The sequence below is a fragment of the Magnolia sinica genome, chromosome 8 (genome assembly GCF_029962835.1).
Source record: "Magnolia sinica isolate HGM2019 chromosome 8, MsV1, whole genome shotgun sequence".
Classification (NCBI taxonomy): Eukaryota; Viridiplantae; Streptophyta; class Magnoliopsida; order Magnoliales; family Magnoliaceae; genus Magnolia; species Magnolia sinica.
Window position 1 is genome coordinate 2,780,397 of NC_080580.1, and position 21,515 is coordinate 2,801,911.

At 43.0% G+C, this 21,515-nt stretch overlaps 1 protein-coding gene and 1 pseudogene across 1 annotated transcript; both read left to right on the forward strand.

The window, feature by feature from the left end:
• Nucleotides 1-709: 709 nt before the first annotated feature.
• LOC131253784 (putative receptor-like protein kinase At3g47110) lies at nt 710-4,165 on the forward strand (annotated as a pseudogene).
• Nucleotides 4,166-10,490: 6,325 nt separating this feature from the next.
• On the forward strand, nt 10,491-21,168 carry LOC131253785 (probable LRR receptor-like serine/threonine-protein kinase At3g47570). Its single transcript, XM_058254923.1, has 4 exons — nt 10,491-12,120; nt 12,229-13,173; nt 13,947-14,029; nt 21,082-21,168. The coding sequence occupies exons 1-4, from the start codon at nt 10,491-10,493 to the stop codon at nt 21,166-21,168; spliced, it is 2,745 nt and encodes a 914-aa protein (XP_058110906.1).
• The last annotated feature ends 347 nt before the right edge of the window (nt 21,169-21,515 follow it).

Below are 21,515 nucleotides of genomic sequence, written 5' to 3' on the forward strand. Positions count from 1 at the left end.
ATTTTATAAGATCGTTTTAGAGTATGCAACCAAAAATTAAGAAGATCCAAAACCCAAGTACGCCACATGTGAGGAAATACTGGGGATTGTTGAAACATTCAAATGACCACAAAAGTGACTACTTTATAAATAGTTTGGATGATGTATAAACCACATGTTGGACCTAGTGAAGGTTTCACTGATATGCATTTCTATCCCCAGCTTTCCCTCTCCTGAGGCTTTTTGAGTTTTGGATCCACCTGAGTTTTTGGTCTCATGTCCTACAATTAAATGAAAAAAAAAAGAAAAAAAAGATGAACTGATGGATTTCTCACGAACATCATCCCCATCCAACTTCCCTGCACATGAATTTCGTGCAAAAGCCTTTGTCAGTAACTCCCCGTTCAAGCTTTGGCCTGTGTATCACTGGACCACCATATGCACCGTGTGGGCTCCAGTATCTGCGACGCATAAAGGTTAGTCGTGACAGAGGCAAAAGCATCTCCGCGTGTTTTGGAGTCTTTTGAACCTGTTTCAGTCAAAAGAGACAGGAGTCGTAAAGAAAAGAAAAAAAAAAGGGTACCCAAGAAATCAGACGACTATTTGTTATTTAGTAGCCGGGTCAAGTCATGAACGGACGAGAAGTGGGCCCTTCTCCGTAAGATATAGAGGGGAATCCACTCCCTATTTGTCTCCACACCTTGGCTTTCCTGCATTCACGAACCCAATAATGGAGCTCCCGCCAATGAGCCTAAGTGCAATTTGGTCATTCCTCCTCCATGCCATCATTTTCTCTCCCATATACATTCCATGGTTGTTGGGATCTGCTGCTAATTTCTCCAACGAAACAGATCATCTTGCTTTGGTCCACTTCAAACATCTGATAACTGACGATCCTCTCCATTCCTTGAGCTCCTGGAACCATACTCTCCACTTCTGCCACTGGCAGGGAGTGACTTACGGTCACCGACATCCTCAAAGGGTCACAACCTTGAACCCTGTTGGCCAAAACTTGATGGGCCCCATATCTCCCTACATAGCAAACCTCACCTTCCTCGGGGTCATCGATTTCACAAACAACAGATTCTACGGCGCGGTTCCCGAAGAGATTGGCCATTTGTTCCGCTTGCAGTATCTCAGTCTGGCCAATAACACATTCACCGGAGAAATTCCAGTAAATCTGACCCACTGTTCAGAACTCGAAGTCCTCTATCTTCACGGGAACCAGCTTGTAGGAAGGATTCCAACTGAGCTAGGTTCTCTATCCAAGCTCACCAAATTGGACCTTCGTCGCAACAGTCTTACAGGAAGCATCCCACCTTCACTTGGAAACCTTTCATCTCTCACTTTCCTTTTTCTTTCAAGAAACAGTTTGGAGGGCAGCATCCCTGGTGAGCTCAGCCAGTTGGTAAACTTAGAGAAGCTTGCAATTGCTTCTAATAAACTGTCAGGTAGAATTCCTCCTTCACTATACAATCTTTCATCCATTACCATTTTGGACGTGGGATATAACAGATTGAATGGAAAGCTTCCATACAACTTAGGCCTCACTCTCCCTAATCTCCAAGGACTCTATGTTGGAGGAAACCAATTCACAGGACCCATACCAGTTTCATTACCCAACGCTTCACGACTTGTACTTCTTTCATTTGAGGGCAATAATTTTACTGGATCCGTTCCTATGAATCTTGGAAGCCTCAAGAGTCTCACTAAGGTATTTTTCAGCTACAATGAACTTGGAACTGGGAAAGCTCATGACTTGAGTTTTCTCGTTTCATTGACCAATTGTACTAGCTTACAAATACTGGACATGGACGCTAACCGTCTCAGCGGTGCGTTGCCTGACTCCATAGCTAATCTTTCTACCCAAATGACGTGGCTATCACTGGAAGGTAACAGGATATTCGGAAGCATCCCATCTGGGATTCAAAACCTTTTCAGCTTAACAAGGTTATCTATGCGATATAACTTTTTAACGGGTGCCATTCCCATTGGTGTTGGGAAGCTTAATAAAATGGAGGTACTTGCCGTCGGTAGAAATGAATTATCTGGAAATATTCCATCTTCCTTGCGAAACATGTCCCGGTTGTATTTACTTGCTTTAGATGGAAACAGTCTAACAGGGAGCGTACCTTCAAGTCTTGGAAATTGTACATACATGAAGTCCTTGTACCTCTTTGATAATAATCTTAGTGGTAGCTTACCCAAACAACTTTTCAGCTTTCCCTCTTTAATTGAAATCTTTGTTGGAAACAACTCATTTAGCGGTGATCTGCCATTGGAAGCCGGATACCTGAAAGCTCTCCAGAAATTGAATGTTTCTAATAACAAATTGTCAGGTGAAATTCCAAGCACACTAGGTAGCTGTCTAAGCCTAGAGTATCTTGGGTTGGAAGGGAACTTCTTTCAAGGGTCAATTCCTTCTGCATTTAGTACTCTAAGAGGCTTCGATTCCTGGATCTTTCAGGCAACAACTTGTCTGGAAAGATTCCACAATACCTGGAGAACCTTTCTGCTTTGGAATACCTAAATCTATCTTTCATTAATTTTGAGGGTGAATTACCAAAACAAGGGGTCTTTAGAAATGCCAGCAAAGTTTCAGTACTCGGAAATAGTAAGCTTTGTGGGGGTATTGAAGAATTGAAATTGCCAGCGTGCTCTAACGAAGCTTCCAAGAAATTGGGGATGTCTCTTGCTTCGAAAGTAAAATTCTCAATAATTGGTGTTGCCCTGTGTTTTATTTCATTATCATGTTTCGTTACCACTCTGTATTGGGTAAGAAAGTCGAGAAAGAAACCTTCTGTTCCACCGTCTGTGGAGGATCCTTTCATGATTATATCATATGCAGACCTCTTTAAAGCGACAGATGGCTTCTCTTCTGCAAATTTGATTGGCAGTGGAAGCTTTGGTTCTGTATATAAAGGAACACAAGATCGAGATGGAACCGTTTTCGCAGTGAAAGTCCTCAACCTTCAACAGCAAGGAGCTCTGAGGAGCTTCATGGCCGAATGCGAAGCTTTGAGAAACATTAAGCATCGGAATCTGATTAAAATCTTAACCTGTTGCTCAAGCATTGATTATAAAGGAAACGAATTCAAGGCTTTAGTTTTTGAGTACATGAACAATGGAAGTTTATTGATGAATAAAAACGAGTCCACAACCCTTTAAATAGGGTACCAAGCAAATGGGGAAGAAATCAGAATCAAACTACAACTCAAACTCTTAGAATCTGCGACTTACTATAAATAGTAAACTTACTATTTATAGACGGTCGTGATGTCTACTAGTGCGCAAGGTTTTCGGCCAAAAATAGTAAGTGTCCTATTTGGCTTCACCAAACCGTTCTCCTAATTATTCTAAGCTCTTTTCACGTTGGGCGCAACTCCTAAAGCCCGACGGATGAAGAGTTATAATCAAACTAAAACTTATTATTTATAGTAAAAACGAAATTAAAACAGGGAAACGACCGTCGATCCAGGGGTTTTTCACAATTCCAGGCTGCGCAACCCGGCATAGCGGGGTTGGTTAGCTTCAGTAGCTCGTTCTACCCCAAAATCATATATTTTACGTCAGATAACAAAGGGATTCTGGATCGAGATGGAACTGTTTTCGCAGTGAAAGTCCTCAACCTTCAACAGCAAGGAGCTCTGAGGAGCTTCGTGGCCGAATGTGAAGCTTTGAGAAACATTAGGCATCGGAATCTTATTAAAATTTTAACCTGTTGCTCAAGCATTGATTATAAAGGCAACGAGTTCAAGGCTTTAGTTTTTTAGTACATGAACAACGGAAGTCTAGGCAGGTGGTTACCCAAAGATGGGTATGACCAGCTGAGGGGGAATTTAACCTTTATTCAAAGGTTAAATATAGCGCTTGATGTGGCTTCTGCACTGGATTATCTACATCACCATTGCCAAACACCAATCGTGCATTGCGATTTAAAACCGAGCAACATTCTTTTTGATGATGACATGATTGCCCATGTGAGTGACTTCGGGTTAGCGAGGTTTTTATATGAGGTTGCTCAAACCATATCGCTTGGGGTGAAGGGATCTATTGGGTACATCGCTCCAGGTAAGATTCATATATTTTCTTCAATTTTATTCTTTTAAGTGTATCTGTGCGATACTTGTGCCCCACTCCTAAGGAAAGCTTCCGTTGGCATAGGCTATATGGGGCCCAAGGTGATGTCGTTGGACAATTCAATCCATCCATCAATTTCGGAAGCTCACAATTAGACAGCAACCCAATAATTATTTAGATCCAAGACTCAAGAGGGCCACAAGGTAGGAATCATTGAGTGTTAAAGGCTCAACATTGAAACTTTCATTGGACCATAAAAGTTTCGCATTATGCTAATAATTATGGTTTCAGTTCATGCCAGTGGGAATGACCAGATGAAAGGTTTGGATGGCATATAAACATCGTGGTGGGCTCCAGGAAGGCCTCGACATTCGCCTCACAATATTCAGTTATCATGTATATCTTGCAACAGCCCTCCAAATCAATGGCTGATTGTTCTCCTCTCAAGTTATTAATAGAAACCATGCACCTCCATGAGATGTATCGAATTACATCTCAATCTATCTTCCTCTTCCTTGATAAAGTGGGCTAGGGGGCAGCCAGGGGATAAGTGTTGGTGGCCCTGTTTGGATCCTAATGTTTGGGGATTTTTTTTTTTTTTCTTCTTCTTCTTCTTACGATAGGTGCCCCCAGGTGTGGTTGGGGGTGCTCGAAATTTTGTATATCAGCCTGTAAAGCTTCTTGAATATGAAATGAACAGAGTTTTTACAAAAAAACTTATTGTAGGTCTGCAGTCCACCTATTTCAAGGGGGCGAAATGGGGTGAGAGTAGGATTTCATTAGATAATCAAGTAATTAAAAAAAAATCTTAGAGCTACAGTGAGAGTAGGATTTCATTAGATAATCAAGTAATTAAAAATAACATTAATAATAAGATCAGAAATGAGTATAGATTCTCTGGCCAAAGTTCATAGCACATCTATTGATGTTAGAATTTTTGAACTTGAGTAAAAATATAAATGATAATTACTTGTGTAAATGGAGTTCTCTCTCTCTCTCTCTCTCTCTCTCTCTCTCTCTCAAAATATAACGTCTAACTTTATTTGTATCTAAATGGTGGCTCATATTTCAATATGGGATGTACAAATTACAGAGTATGGGATGGGCGGTGAAGCTTCTACACAAGGAGATGTTTACAACTATGGAATCATTCTCTTGGAGATGATAACTGGAAAGGGGCCAACTGATGAGATGTTTAAAGACAATCTAAGCCTTCATCATTTCTCTAAGTCTTCGTTGCCTGAACAAGTAATGAAGATTGTAGACCTAATTCTTTTAATGAAGCCAGAGTTACTCAAGACAGTGGAAATCATACCAATGCAAGATATGGAATGCGTGACTGCTGGACTTCAATAGTCAGAATTGGTGTGTCGTGTTCTTTGGAATCACCCACCGAACGAATGAAAATGAAAGATGTTGTTGTGGAAACGCATGCAATCAAGGACTTATATCTTGGGGTCAAGATTTAAAGCGACAAACAAGTTAGGTCGCTGCAGTTAGGCAAAGGTCCATCTGAACTCAGAAATTACTGAGACATTATTCATAGTTATGTTGAGATAGATTTCAAAATAAAATTTGTTTGTTGAATAAGCTTTAAATATATTTAGTCTTTCTTTTTTTCTCCTTTCTTTTTTTCTTAGTTTTATCCTGGTGTCAGGCAAAGGGAGACTGTATCATGAATGTAGGAGGATGAAGATATCATCTTGTTATAATAAAAGGCATAGAGTTATTAAGATGTTTAAGTGATGAAAGATATTTTATAAAACCCTTCTCGAAATGCCATTACATTCCAGCAGATTTCCATTTTTCTGGTACGTGTTGCCCATTTGACCAGTGGTAGGCATAGAGGTCTACTCGACCTGATCATTGGTTAGGAGTGAAGGTGGGCCTACCCCAGAAATCTTTTGGCTGTGTTGGGCCTTAAGCTTGTGATTGAAGCCTGAGCACAAGATCTAGGCCTAATATCTAAACAAGCCGGGGATGCTTTGATATGCATAAAATCAATGTAAACGACACGGATATGTTAGATAGTGGGCTGGTACAAGGATGAGCCAAGATGGCTAGAGCGTGAGCCCTGAAAGCATGGGCCTAGATTTATTATTTTATTATTATTATTATTATTTTATTATTATTTTTTAAGTAAGAAGAAAAGATTTTACTAACAGGGGAAAGGAACAGCCCTAATTTGATGTAATACTTAATACCATCCAAAACTGCCTGAGCCTCGACCACTTTTAAATGCTACTTATTTATAACTTAATGTGCTATTTGATAAATTTTATTTTCAGTTTTTATCACTTATTTTCAGCACTTCTACAAATCAAATCTTTTGGCAAATTCAAATTATTTAGTGCTTAAATTATTTTTTACTCAAAATATAGTTTTCTTTTATCTCCCCTCCCTTCACTTCTTTTTTTTTTTTCCTTGGGACATATACCTCTTAAACTGTTGGGAATCTCATGGTATAAATTCAAAAGAAATGGCATTAGGAAGGCTAAAGGCTGAATGTTGAAAGTCTATTAAAATTTATTTTCACTTTTAACCAATCTATCCTTAAAAAGTATTTCATAATTATAATTTATGGTTATAAGTTTTAAGCACTTAACTTAATTTTTAAAGTTTATTTTTCAGTTTATCAAATGACACCATCGGAATATAGTTGACCACTCCCATCTCCCAGATCTTTAGGTCAAGCGCATTGGTCAAGAGGAAAAGATAAGGTGCAATATGCTTCCCATTCCTTTTTTACCAAGAAACCCTACTTTCATTTCGAGAATCCAGATCTTCCACTTGTCACAAAAGGGATTTTCTATTTTCCTGCATTGTGATTGGTTCATATCATCATTGATGTTGTCAGCACCGCTGCATTAAATGTAATGTATGATGATGTGGCCCTATCACTTTACAACAAATAGAAAATTTCTGTTTGTGACAAGCATAGGATCCAACTTCTCATTTTGAAAGAGAGACAAAAAAAGCAAATCAACATGTACAAACAGTGGGTAAAACATCCTAACTAAGCAAGGTAACTCGTACATCCACTCCATTCGTCATGTGCGCCCATATAATTTTATATTTGGGGCATCTTTCACATAATCGAATTTAGTGAGAAATCTTAATCTCTATCAATATCACTCTCAATTTGAAGATCTAGAATTTGAATTGATGTTGTTTCAATAATTTCTCCTAAGTTTTTATTTTGATAATACGCAATATACATTGAGCCCACTTAAGCATTCACGGTTGATTGGTTTAAGTGCTTAACTTATGATTTGCAAATATGTTGGGTTCAATCCTTATTGGAATCATATTAATGTGAATGTCCAATAAGCTTATTAGAATTGGCTTTACGCCAATCTCACCATCCATGCATAATGGAGTGATGTGGAATATTCATACTATAATATATGAAGACTAAGAACTAGAATTCTTATCTACTGGGATTCATGGGGGAAATGGATTTACAGATGTAATCAACTTAAATGGACAACACTAGATAGAATAGGGAGAGCAATCTGAGTCATATGTGTGTGTCTGTAGCCAACATGGTGTGTATGTTTCATCTAATCCATTCATCAGGCAATCCTTTTAGGATTGAACAGATATCCAAAAAGTCAGCTTGATCCATAGGTCAGGCAGGCCACACTGCATGAGATTAAATGTTTTAGGTGTGATTTTAAATTCTTCATCTCGTTGGGCCCACCAGAAATAACGGGGCCAATTTATAGACTGTACGGTAAAAATAAGAGTATGAAACTGATGGATGGAGTGGATGTGGCATGCAGAAAATGGTGGGGCCTAGACATCTACAGGCTGATTTGAAGAGTCGTTGTCAAGGATTTCAGTGTAAGAGACTGGGTTGCTTCTTTCCGTATGGGATGAATTCCATACCCTTCTTTTCATTTCTGTTTTCACCTGGGATGGGATGGGATGGAAAGAAGGGGTGCTGTTTGGGTGGATCTCCACCATTGGGGCCCACTGCGATGTATCTTCCTTACATCCACACCGTCCATCCATTTTGAAAGCCCATTTTAAGGCATGATTCCAAAAATGAAGTAGATCCAAATCTTAGGTGGACCATACTACAAGAAACAGCAGTGACTGAATCCCAACCGTTGAAAACTTCACGTGGGCTACCAGAATGCTTCTTTGCCCCTGTAGATAAGGTCATAAAAACCTGGATGAAGAGACCACACAAATATAAGCTTAACTTTTGTGGCTCAAGGTAAGTTTTTATTTGCCGGTTACCACTTCATCCTATATTATGGTCCACCCTAGATTTGTAGCTGCTTCATTTTTTGGAAAAAATTTCTAAAATGAATTTTCAAAATGGATGGATGGTGTGGATGTTTTTCCGTCATCCATATCTTTCTGATCTTATAAACAAGTTTCACGACAAATAAACATTACTGTAGGCCCTAGGAAGGTTTTGACGGTGAAAATCATTATTACTGCTTCCTGTGGTGTGATCCACTTTTGGATATGCTTCAATTTTAGGCTCAACTCCTAAAATAAGCTGGAAAAATGGATGGACGGTGCGGATAAACCACATAAATTTACGATGATCACAACAAAGTTTCTGTGTGTACGGTGAATCCACCCAAGTCGTGTCCCGGTGATTTTTGTAGACTTGCTTTCCACGTCTGTTCCAACTGTCAAAGATTATGAGTAGGGTAATGCAATTAGTTAGTGTTTTCTTTTCGTGTATCACGACATGTACCCTGCAACAGAGCCGTCCTTGGGGCCACTTTAATATTTGTCACATCACACCCATTCTGTCTGGCATTTGGGCCCGCTGATATCAGGGCCTGAATGTGAAAATATGGTCGGGTCAAAATTTTATACACAATGTTGCACACGCTAATAGGCCCGAAAGAGAAACCGTGTGGACCCATACACGTGCATTACATGTACCCACACAACAAAGCCCTCATTGGGGCCACTTTAATATTTGTCACATCACACGCATTCTGTCCGTTATTTGGGCCAGCTGATATCCGGGCCTGAGTGTGAAAATATGGTCGAGTCAAAATTTAAGTGGGCCAGTCCTATCATTGAAACCTTCCCGAGACCCACAGTTGTTTTTTTTTTTTTTGTACAAATGGGCATTGTATATTAGATAGGATATAAACATCACAAACGGGTCCCAAGAAGGTTTTCAGGGTAGGTGTTTATATAGCCATTCACACCCCTATGGTGTGGTCCACTTGAGTTTTGGAACGTCTAACATGAGCAGGCTCAAATGATGGATAGATTAAATGTCCCTTGCACATTCCGAAAGGCTATCTATTCTAATCAAGGTATTGGGAACGTTTCACAAAAAAACATAATTAAGAAAGAGAGCAAGAACAGGAAAACAGACCCATAAAATGGGACTGCAGTCTTTTGTGTGCAGCAATCAAAACCGTAAAAAGTGGATAGGGAAATGGCCGTTGAAACCTCCTGTGATCCACTGTGATGTTTTTATGCCATCTATACTGTTCATAAGGTCATTCCTAGTGAGATGAATTTGAAACACAAAAATAATAGCTTGACCCAAAACTTATGTGGCCCTACAAATTCTTCAATGATGGATGTCCAATCCTCATTGTTTTCTCTCATGCAGTGTGCTTTAGTTTTGCGATTTGCTTCATTTTTGGGCCCATGCCATCATATGAAAAAACTTATAATATCATAGATATATCACAAACGTACCATAGTTTAGAGTTTGAGGTGAGTGAGATATACCACAAACATCACAGTAGGCCCCTCATAGCTCTCTGTTACACGAATTTCTCATGAAAGCCATCACAGGGAATCGGCATCCCCTTTAGCTTAAGCTTTTTGTACACAAATTTCCTGGAAAAGGCTTATGCAAGAAGTTCTTTGTTAGGAAGCTAGGTGGGCCGCATGAGAGGTAATTATGGGGATTTTTTTTATTTTTATTCTGATTTTGAATGGTTTATAAACACTAAGTTAGACCCAAGAAGGTTTCAGCGATAGGCATTTCTATCCCCAGCTTTCCCTTTCCCGGGCCTCTTTGAGTTTTGGATCCACCTGATTTTTTTGTCTCATCTCTTAAAATTATCTTTTTAAAAAAAAAAAAAAAAAGAAAAACGAACAGATGTATTTCTCGCAGACATCAGCCCCATCTAACTAAAGCCATTGTCAGGAACTCCCCGTCCAATGCAGCGTGTGGGCTCCAGTATCTGCGACACATAAAGGTTAGTCGTGACAGAGGCAAAAGCATCTCCGCGTGTTTTGGAGTCTTTTGAACCTGTTTCAGTCAAAAGAGACAGGAGTCGTAAAGAAAAGAACGACCATTTGTTATTTATAGTAGCCTGGTCAAGTCATGAACGGACGAGAAGTGGGCCCTTCTCCGTAGATATGTAGGGGAATCCACTCCCTATTTCTCTCCACACCTTGGCTTTCCTGCATTCACGAACCCAATAATGGAGCTCCCGCCAATGAGCCCACGGGCAATTTGGTCATTTCTCCTCCATGCCATCATTTTCTCTTCAATATACGTTCCATGGTTGTTGGGATCTGCTGCTAACTTCTCCAACGAAACAGATCATCTTGCTTTGGTCCACTTCAAAAATCTGATAACCGACGATCCTCTCCATTCCTTGAGCTCCTGGAACCATACTCTCCACTTCTGCCACTGGCAAGGAGTGACTTGCGGTCACCGACATCCTCAAAGGGTAACGGCCTTGAACCTCACTGGCCAAAACTTGGTGGGCCCCATATCTCCCTACATAGCAAACCTCACCTTCCTCAGGATCATCAAGTTAAAAGACAACAGATTCTATGGCGCGGTTCCTAAAGAGATTGGCCATTTGTTCCGCTTGCAGTATCTCGATCTGTACAACAACACATTCACAGGAGAAATTCCAGTAAATCTGACCCACTGTTCAGAACTCAAAGTCCTCTATCTTCACATGAACCAGCTTGTAGGGAGGATTCCAACTGAGCTAGGTTCTCTATCCAAGCTCACCAAATTGTACCTTGGTCACAACAGTCTTACAGGAAGCATCCCACCTTCACTTGGAAACCTTTCGTCTCTCACTGACCTTTTTCTTTCGATTAACAGTCTCGAGGGCAGCATCCCAAGTGAGCTCAACCAGCTGGTAAGCTTAGAGGTGCTTGCAATTTATTCTAATAACCTGTCAGGTAGGATTCCTCCCTCGCTATACAATCTTTCATCCATTACCATTTTGGACGTGGGATATAACAGATTGAATGGAAAGCTTCCATACAACTTAGGCCTCACTCTCCCTAATCTCCAAGGACTCTATGTTGGAGGAAACCAATTCACAGGACCCATACCAGTTTCATTACCCAACGCTTCACGACTTGTACTTCTTTCATTTGGGGACAATAGTTTTAGTGGATACATGCCTACGAATCTTGGAAGCCTCAAGGGTCTCACTAAGGTACTTTTCGGCCAAAATCGACTTGGAACTGAGAAAGCTCATGACTTGAGTTTTCTCGTTTCATTGACCAATTGTACTAGCTTACAACTACTGGACATGGGCGTTAACCGTCTCAGCGGTGCGTTGCCTGACTCCATAGCTAATCTTTCGACCCAACTGACAATTCTAGTACTTGATGGTAACAGGATATTCGGAAGCATCCCATCTGGGATTCAAAACCTTTTCAGCTTAACAAAGTTGTCTATGGAGTATAACTTTTTAACGGGTGCCATTCCCATTGGTGTTGGGAAGCTTAACAAAATGGAGCTACTTTCCTTGAGCGCAAATGAATTATCTGGAAAATTTCCATCTTCCTTGCAAAACATGTCCCGGTTGTATGTACTTGGTTTACACGGAAACAGTCTAACAGGGAGTGTAACTTCAAGTCTTGGAAATTGTACACACATGCAGTTTTTGAACATCGCTGATAATAATCTTAGTGGTAGCTTACCCAAGCAACTTTTCAGCTTTCCCTCTTTAATTGAAATCTATGTTGGAGGCAACTTGTTTAGTGGCGATCTGCCATTGGAAGCCGGATACCTGAAAGCTCTCCAGATGTTGAATGTTTCCAATACCAAATTGTCAGGTGAAATTCCAAGCTCTCTAGGTAACTGTCTATGCCTAAAGTATCTCTGGTTGTACGGGAACTTCTTTCAAGGGTCAATTCCTTCTACATTTAGTACTCTATGAGGCCTTCGATCCCTGGATCTTTCAGGCAACAACTTGTCTGGAAAGATTCCACAATACCTGGAAAACCTTTCTGCTTTGCAAAACCTAAATCTATCTTTCAATAATTTTGAGGGTGAATTACCAAAACAAGGGGTCTTTAGAAATGCCAGCGGAGTTTCAGTACTCGGAAATAGTAAGCTTTGTGGGGGTATTGAAGAATTGAAATTGCCAGAGTGCTCTAGCCAAGCTTCCAAGAAATTGGGGATGTCTCTTGCTTCAAAAGTAAAATTCTCAATAATTGGCGTTGTCCTGTGTCTTATTTCATTATCATGTTTCTTTACCACTCTGTATTGGGTAAGAAAGTCGAGAAAGAAACCTTCTGTTCCGCCATCCGTGGAGGATCCTTTCATGATCGTATCATATGCAGACCTCTTTAAAGCGACAGATGGCTTCTCTTCTGCAAATTTGATTGGCACTGGAAGCTTTGGTTCTGTATATAAAGGAACACAAGATGGAGATGGAACTGTTTTTGCAGTGAAAGTCCTCAACCTTCAACAGCAAGGAGCTTTGAGGAGCTTCATGGCCGAATGTGAAGCTTTGAGAAACATTAGGCATCGGAATCTTATTAAAATCTTAACCTGTTGCTCAAGCATTGATTATAAAGGCAACGAGTTCAAGGCTTTAGTTTTTGAGTACATGAACAATGGAAGTCTAGACAGGTGGTTACCCAAAGATGGGTTTGACCAGCAGAGGGGGAATTTAACCTTTATTCAAAGGCTAAATATAGCGCTTGATGTGGCTTCTGCACTGGATTATCTACACCACCATTGCCAAACACCAATTGTGCATCGCGATTTAAAACCGAGCAACATTCTTCTTGACGATGACATGATTGCCCATGTGGCTGACTTCGGGCTATCGAGGTTCTTATCTGAGGTTGCTCAAACCATATCGCTTGGGGTGAAGGGATCTATTGGGTACGTCGCTCCAGGTAAGATTCATACATTTTCTTTAATTTTGTTCTTTTAAGTGTATCTGTGCGATACTTGTGCCCCACTCCTAAGGAAAGCTTCCCTGAGTGTAGGCTATATGGGCCTAAGGTGATGTCTTTGAAAAATCAAATCCATCCATCAATTTCAGAAGCTCACAATAGGACAGCAACCCAATAATTATTTAGATCCAAGACTCAAGTGGGCCACAAGGCAGGAGTCATTGAGTGTTAAACGCTCAACATTGAAACTTTCATTGAGCCATAAAAGTTTCGCATTAGGCTAGTATTTATGGTTTCAGTTCATGCCAGTGGGAGTAACCAGATGAATGGTTTGGATGTCGTATAAACATCATGGTGGGCTCTTGGAAGGCCTCCACATTCGGCATTTCAATTCATTGTGTGGCCTACTTGAGTTTTGGATCTTAATATTTATTAAGTAGCTGTACCATTATGAGCTTCTGAAATTGATGGAGGGATGCATTAGATTTCTCATGTTGACCCACATAACTTGGGCCCACAAGAACTTCCATGGGCAGCTAAATACTTAGGAAACTCATAATGTTTCAATTAGCATAAATATCAATGAAGGTACTCAATACATATCCAAAGGAGATTTTCAAATACCACCATTGGATCGGGCCGAACTTTCACATTTGGTGCTTTCTTTCTCTTCTGATGTTAGAAATTCTCAACTTTAGGATAAACAGAAATGATAATTACTTGTTTAAATGGAATATTTTCTTATATTTAAATATGAGATGTACAAATTACAGAGTATGCAATGGGCGGTAAAGTTTCTACACAAGGAGATGTTTACAGCTATGGAATCCTTCTCTTGGAGATGATAACTGGAAAGGTTTCTAAGGGCCATCGTGATGTGTTTTTACCACCCAATCTATTAATAAGGTCATGCAGACTTGGATGAAGTGAAAACACAAATTGGATGAAGTGAAAACACAAATTTTAGCTTGATCTGGCACTTCTCCCGTTCCCAAGAAGTTTTTAATGGTGGACGTTCAATCCCCATTTCGTGGTCCACTTAAGCTCTGGAACTATCTCAATTTTTGGCTCATATCTTAAAATGATCATGTTGGGGACAAAAGATACGGAGTTCGGAGACTCGGACTCTATGCCTCGGGTCGCCAAAGGATGTGTTAGATCCGAGGCATGGTTGCGAGCCCAAGCCTGAAGTTGAGTCGGCTCGGACTACACATCAGCAATCCGGGCATGCATCGGGCCGATCTTCTTATCGGATCGGCCAGCGCAAGATAAAGCCTCATCCCGAATATCTTAGGACAAAATCCCCGACCCCGAAGCTCACGGGATCGGACGAAGACTGGAGATAGGCACGATCCTTTCTCCGTGATACCAGGAGAGGATCCCGCACACGATATCAGGAGAAGAATCCTCGTACAAATAAATGCTCCAGCAGCTATAAAAGGAGGACCTCCCTCGTCTTGTAGGGTAAGGCAAAAAATTCTATCTCAAAACCCCTCAATACGCTTAGACCCAGAATCCAGGCCTGACTTTGGCATCGGAGGGTCCCCTGCTTAAGCCAGGGTCTCCTTTGTCCTCTTTTTGTGCAGGTACACGAAGGTCTAAGAGGGCGAACCAGATATTCGCATCAACAGTTTGGCGCCGTCTGTGGGAACCGTACAAAAAAGCCATCTCATACTTCTATATTGAGTTCCATGGTGATGACTAGAAGGACGGTCCCAGAAGAAGATTTGAATGAGATTGCGATTACAGGGCCAGCGGGTCCAGTCGCGGTCCCCGCAGCCCAGAACCCACCTAACAACCGCCAACGAGGAGCGACCAGAACAAGCAACAATCAGCGGGGTCGCGACGATGGGCGGTTGGACAAGGAGGTTCAAGAAACGCTTCGATATGAATATGATGAAGCAGATGCTGGAACGAATGTATCAGCAGCAAATGTAGCCACTCCCGCATCCTCAAGGGGAGACAGCGCACGTACCGACTGTGGCGGTTGATCCTCGACCTTCCGCGCCGCAATCTTTACAGCCGAGCCAACCCCAAGGCGAATCAGAACCATCTCCAGCGCAGTCGGCCAACGCTTCCCTGCCCCCGACCGATCTTCGACACGAGATAGAGCAAAGAAGGCGCAACCGCCCTTCCATGGAAGGCACAGCGGAGAGCAGTAAACCTTGGAAGGCCGATATTCAAAATTTTAAAAGAGAAGTGCGGGAAGAAATGGCGAAAGAGATGGCAGACATAAAGCATGGCCGGAATATGTACTCGGCCAGATCCGAAACCAAGGCGTCCCCCTTTGTGGACTCGGTAATGAAGGCTCGGTTGCCCGAGAGGTTTCGCTTACCTCAAATCACTCCTTTCACCGGCAAGACCGACCCGACGGAGCACATCAAATGCTTCAGAACCTATATAGAGCTCCACGATGCCTCGAATGCAGTGATGTGTCGGGCCTTTTCTCTTACGTTGACCGATGTAGCTCGATCGTGGTTCAAACAGTTGAAACCAAAGTCCATCGGCTCATTCGTTGAGCTGAGCGACGCCTTCCTCACAAACTTCATCGGCGGAAAAAAGAAATTGAAGCCCCCTGCACATCTGAACAACATAGTTCAAAAGCAGGGAGAGCTATTGAAAGATTATATCAAGCGTTTCAATTTCGAATCCCTTCAGGTTCGAAAACATTCAGAAGAAACGGCTCTCAATGCGCTCATGCAAGGAGTTAGAGATAAGTCATTCCTGGCATCTCTAGACAAAACTCTGCCTGATACTCTGGCAGAATTTATGGCACGGTCAGATAAGTATGCAAACGCCGAAGAAACGCGAATTCTGCGTGAAACCAAAACTTTGGTCAAAGAGTCGGCCAAAAAGGAAGCCGACTCGGCCGGAGGAAGGAAACGCAAGGATGATCAAGCGCATGATGAGCGAAGGTCAGGCAAACGGCCAGATCGAAGATTTTCCATATATACCCCCCTCAACAAGACTCAGGAACAGGTATTGATGGAAATCAAAAGCGAAGGCTTTGTCAACTGGCCCAGTAAGCTCAAGAGTAATCCTAATCGGCGGAACAAGGATAAATACTGCCATTATCACCGTGATCACGGGCATAACACAAGTGATTGCCGACACCTAAAGGAAGAGATCGAATGACTCATAAGGGACGGCCGACTCAAAGAGCATGTGGTTAAAGCTGGGGTAGCTGAGGGACGTTCGACCGAGAGTCAGCCTATGGAAGAAATCCGGACAATTATCGGCGGCCCGCGATGTGGAGGCGACTCAAACAATGCTCGAAGGAATCACGCGAGGAAGCTCAGTCAGTCTAAGTCCGAGCTTATGATTATAGATCGGCCACCAAAGGAGAAGAAAAGGAAAAGATATTGCATCTCATTTACAGAGGAAGATGCCCGAGGGATCCATCACCCCCACGATGACGCATTGATTGTCACCCTGACTATCGCTAACCGAAAAGTGTTCCGGATACTCGTCGATACGGGGTCATCTGCAGACGTGTTATTTACACAGGCGTTCGACAAAATGGGGATCGAACGATCCATGCTACGCCCAGTTCGGACCCCGTTGATCGATTTTTCCGGAGGACAGGTACTGCCCGAAAGGATTGTCTCGTTACCACTCACTGCTGGTAGTGCCCCACAACAGACGACGATGATGGTTGAATTCTTGGTCGTCGATCAACCCTCAGTATACAACGCAATACTCGGCCGACCTTCATTGAGTCTCCTACAGGCCGTGGTATCCACATACCATCTTTCATTGAAATTCCCGACTGAGTCGGGAGTAGGAATTGTCAAAGGAGACCAGCAAGATGCGAGGCGTTGTTACATGATAGCTGTAAAGGGAACCGCCGACAAAAGTCCGATCAACATATCAACGATCGAATCATTGGACCCCCGGGGCGAGAATCATGAACGAGGGCAACCGGCCGAAGATCTTATCTCAGTCCCCTTGGTCGAAACAGATGGATCCAAGACGGTACGAATTGGCTCGTCTTTACAGTCCCCCTTTAAAGAAAAGTTGATAGCCCTGCTCCGTAGGTACGCTGACGTATTTGCTTGGTGTCATGAAGATATGCCCGGGATCGACCCCTCTGTGATGACTCACCGACTCAACATCGATCCGTCGTATCGACCGATCCGACAGAAGCGACGACCGCTCGGCCCTGAACGATACGCCGTCATTGAAGAAGAAGTCAATAAACTCCTCCAGGCTAATTTTATAGAAGAAATACACTATCCAGAATGGGTCGCGAATGTCGTGCTTGTAAAGAAATCCAACGGGAAGTGGCGAGTCTGTATTGACTATACTGACTTAAATAAAGCCTGCCCGAAGGATAGCTTTCCGCTTCCGAGGATAGACCAGCTGGTAGATAGTACAGCCGGACATGAGCTCCTTAGCTTCATGGATGCTTATTCAGGGTATAATCAAATTGCAATGCATAAAACAGATAAATCAAAAACTACCTTTGTCACCGACAAAGGCCTTTATTGTTACCGAGTGATGCCATTTGGTCTGAAGAATGCCGGCGCAACTTATCAAAGATTAGTTAACAAAATCTTTGCTCGGCTTATTGGCCGAACCATGGAAGTATACATTGACGACATGCTCGTCAAAAGTATACACGCGGCAGATCATGTGAATGATTTGGAAGAAATGTTTCTCATCCTACGGAAGTTTCGGATGAAGCTGAATCCGAGTAAATGTGCTTTTGGGGTGGGCTCTGGAAAATTCCTCGGTTTCTTGGTTAGTCAGCGAGGAATAGAGGCAAACCCTGAGAAGATAAAAGCTTTGATTGATATGGAATCCCCTAAAACCATTAAGGATATCCAAAGGTTGACTGGACGAGTCGCAGCACTTAATCGGTTCTTGTCCAGAGCCATGGATAAATGTCTCCCTTTCTTCAAACAGTTGAAAGGAAGACAAACAATGGGTTGGACGGAAGAATGTGAAGCGGCATTCCAACAATTAAAATCATGTCTCGGTTCTCCACCTCTCTTATCAAAACCCGAATCAGGGGAGTCCCTGCTCCTTTACCTAGGGGTATCCGAGGCAGCGGTTAGTTCGGCTTTGATAAGAGAATCCGAAGGAAAGCAACTGCCGGTCTATTACGTCAGCAAAGCGTTATTGCCAGAAGAAACGAGATACCCAAGCTTGGAAAAAGTGGCCTTGGCTTTAATAACTTCCTCTCGCCGACTCAGGCCGTATTTCCATGCCCATACCATCATCGTAATGACCGATCTTCCGCTTCGCCAGGTATTGCAAAAACTAGAAGCTTCCGGCCGACTCACGAAGTGGGCTATCGAACTGAGTGAGTTTGACATTCAATACAGCCGTAGCTGATTTCATTGCCGAAGGAATACCACCAACCGAGCTCCCGGTCAACGATATGCCAAAGGATGTTGCAGTTCCAGCAACGACCACTCTCCCGACCCTTACCTGCCCTATTCCCTGGAAACTGTTTGTCAACGGTTCTTCCAACTCGAAGGCAAGTGGGGCCGGGGTTGTGCTGGAGACCCCCGATCATACCTATATACAGTATGCCTTACGACTTGGATTCCAAGCGTCGAACAATACAGCAGAATATAAAGCATTGTTACTCGGCCTCCGACTCGCCGCTAGCATGGAAGTCTCGCACCTAAGTGTTTTCAGCGATTCTCAGTTGGTTGTTAATCAAGTTACCGGTGTATACCAAACACGGAAAGAATAGTTAAGAGCATACATGAAGAAAGCGAAAGAACTTATCAATGGATTTCAACTCTGTCGTGTCACTCGTATCCCTCGAACAGAAAACGGCAAAGCCGATTTATTAGCAAAGCTCGCCTCCGCCGATGAAGATGATATACCCAGGTCCGTCCTTGTCGAATACGTCGATAAGCCGAGTATAAATGAACCAATTAGCGAGGCCATCAATACAATTGACTCGGAACCATCCTGGACCGATCCAATCCGCCAATACCTTGACAAGGGAAAGCTGCCTGAAGATCGTGCCAAGGCTCGACGAGTTAAGATCCGGACCTCCCGTTACACCATACTCAACGGAACCCTTTATAAGAAAGGGTACTACGCCCCGTTGCTGCGGTGCCTCAAACCCAGTGAGGCGAACTATGTATTACGTGAAATCCATGAAGGAATCTGTGGAAACCACTCTGGAGGGCGATCTCTCGCCCACAAGGTCCTACGACAGGGATATTACTAGCCCACTATCCAACACGATGCTCGCAAGCTCGTCTAAAAATGCGACAAATGTCAATGGTTCGCGGCAATTCGGAGGCAAGCCCCCGATGCACTGACGCCGATGACTGGTCCCTGGCCCTTCGCACAGTGGGGTGTCGACATCATAGGTCCACTCCCTATGGGAAAAGGTCAGACCAAGTTTGCTGTGGTAGCAGTGGATTATTTTACGAAATGGGCCGAGGCAGAGCCATTAGCTAAAATAACCAAGTAGAAGATCACCGAGTTTGTGTGGAAAAATATTATCTGCCGATTCGGAGTACCCCGTACCATTATTACAGACAATGGAAGGTAATTCGATAATAGAAGCTTTCGCGAGATGTGCGACAACCTCGGAATCAGAAACGTCTATTCTTCGCCTCATCATCCTCAAACTAACGGACAAGTAGAAGCGGTTAACAAGATTATCAAGCAACATTTACGGACCAAGCTTGACCGGGCCAAAGGAGCATGGGCCGAAGAGCTCCCAAAAATTCTCTGGGCTTACCGAACTACAGCTCGAACCGCCACAGGAGAAACTCCCTTTTCACTCGCGTATGGCTCGGAAGCCGTCACTCCCGTTGAAATCGGATTACCTTCGGCTCGAGTCACTTCGTTCAATACGGAAGAAAATGAAGAACTCCTTGCACTCGGGCTCGACCTTCTGGACGAACAAAGGGAAGTGGCGCGGCTGCGCACGGAGGCACGGCAACGACAAGTGGCTCGGTTCTACAATACCCGAGTTAAGAGCAGGAGGTTTCGAATGGGAGATATGGTTCTCCGAAAAGTATTTTCCAATACCAAGGAATTTGGGTCGGGTACGTTGGGACCCAATTGGGAAGGACCCTATATCGTCTCGAGCACCATCCGACCAGGAACGTATCGGCTAGAAGATCTAAACGGACAACCATTGCCTCATCCTTGGAACGCTGAGCACCTCAAGATTTACTATCCTTAGCTCGGTACCCAACGTTTAAAGACTCTGAACTAAGAAAGATTAAAGCCAAATCAAATGAATAAAACTAAACGTTTTCTTTCATTCATCGAACCACGTGCGAGTACAACATGTCAAAAAAAAAACACAAAGGGCCCTGGTTACTGCCCTCCGGTAGGAACGGTACCCGAAGCATTCCCGCCTATACCGGCCTCATCCCCAGCAGTGACTTCAGCAGCGGCGTCCGGACTCTCGGATTTCGAGGCTCCTCCACCCTCGATTGCCGAGAGATCAAGGTCAGGAAAAGATTTCTTTATGTCTTTGACACATTCCAGAAATCCGCTTTGGAACAAGCGATCCCTCTCATCCTCGAACTCCGCTAACTTAAGGAAAGCTTGGACGGCTTGGTCCCTAGCCTTCTCGGCCTCCCGAATCTTCTCGTTGGCCTGCTGAATATGCCCCGCCGCCTCAAGCTTAGCCCGAGCCAAGTCATCTGCACAAGAAGCATGGGCTGCGAGAACTCGTCGGTTCTCTTCTTCAGCTCTGGAAATGCCATCCAAAACGTTTATAAGGTATTCTCACTGGGATGAAGAACTGTAAACAAGAAAACTTAGCCTTGTACGAAACCACTGTGGCCATACGAATGGGTCAATGGTAGTCGTTCAATCCACACTGTTTCCTCTCGTGTGGCCCAATTGATTCTTGGATCCACCTCAACTTTTTTGTCACATGTTCAAAGATAAGCTGTTAAAATGGATGGCCAGGGTGGATTTCTCACAGAGAGGGCCCTACCTAGCTTCCCAGCACAGAAACTTTGTGCGAATGACTTTGCCGGAAATCCGCGTCCGTGATAATGCGAGCATACTATGGATATCCTCAGTCAATTCAAGGATCTATAATTACTCCGTGTGGATATCACCAACGCACTTTCGACCAAAGAGGCCACCTCCCGCGTAGTTCTTTTCTCTGCAAGATCATGATCAAAAGGGCAATATGATAATTTAATGTCTGCAATATTATCCAAGGAAATTTCATGACCCAACGAGCCAACCAAAACCCCATACATTTAATATAAAGAAATCAAGATAAAGAAAACAACTATCTAAGCTAATGGAAGAAACGGGTGGATTCCAGTTTCGACGGTCTCCTTTACCAACCATGACTTCAGTGTGGGACCTTCACGTGGATTCCACGGTAT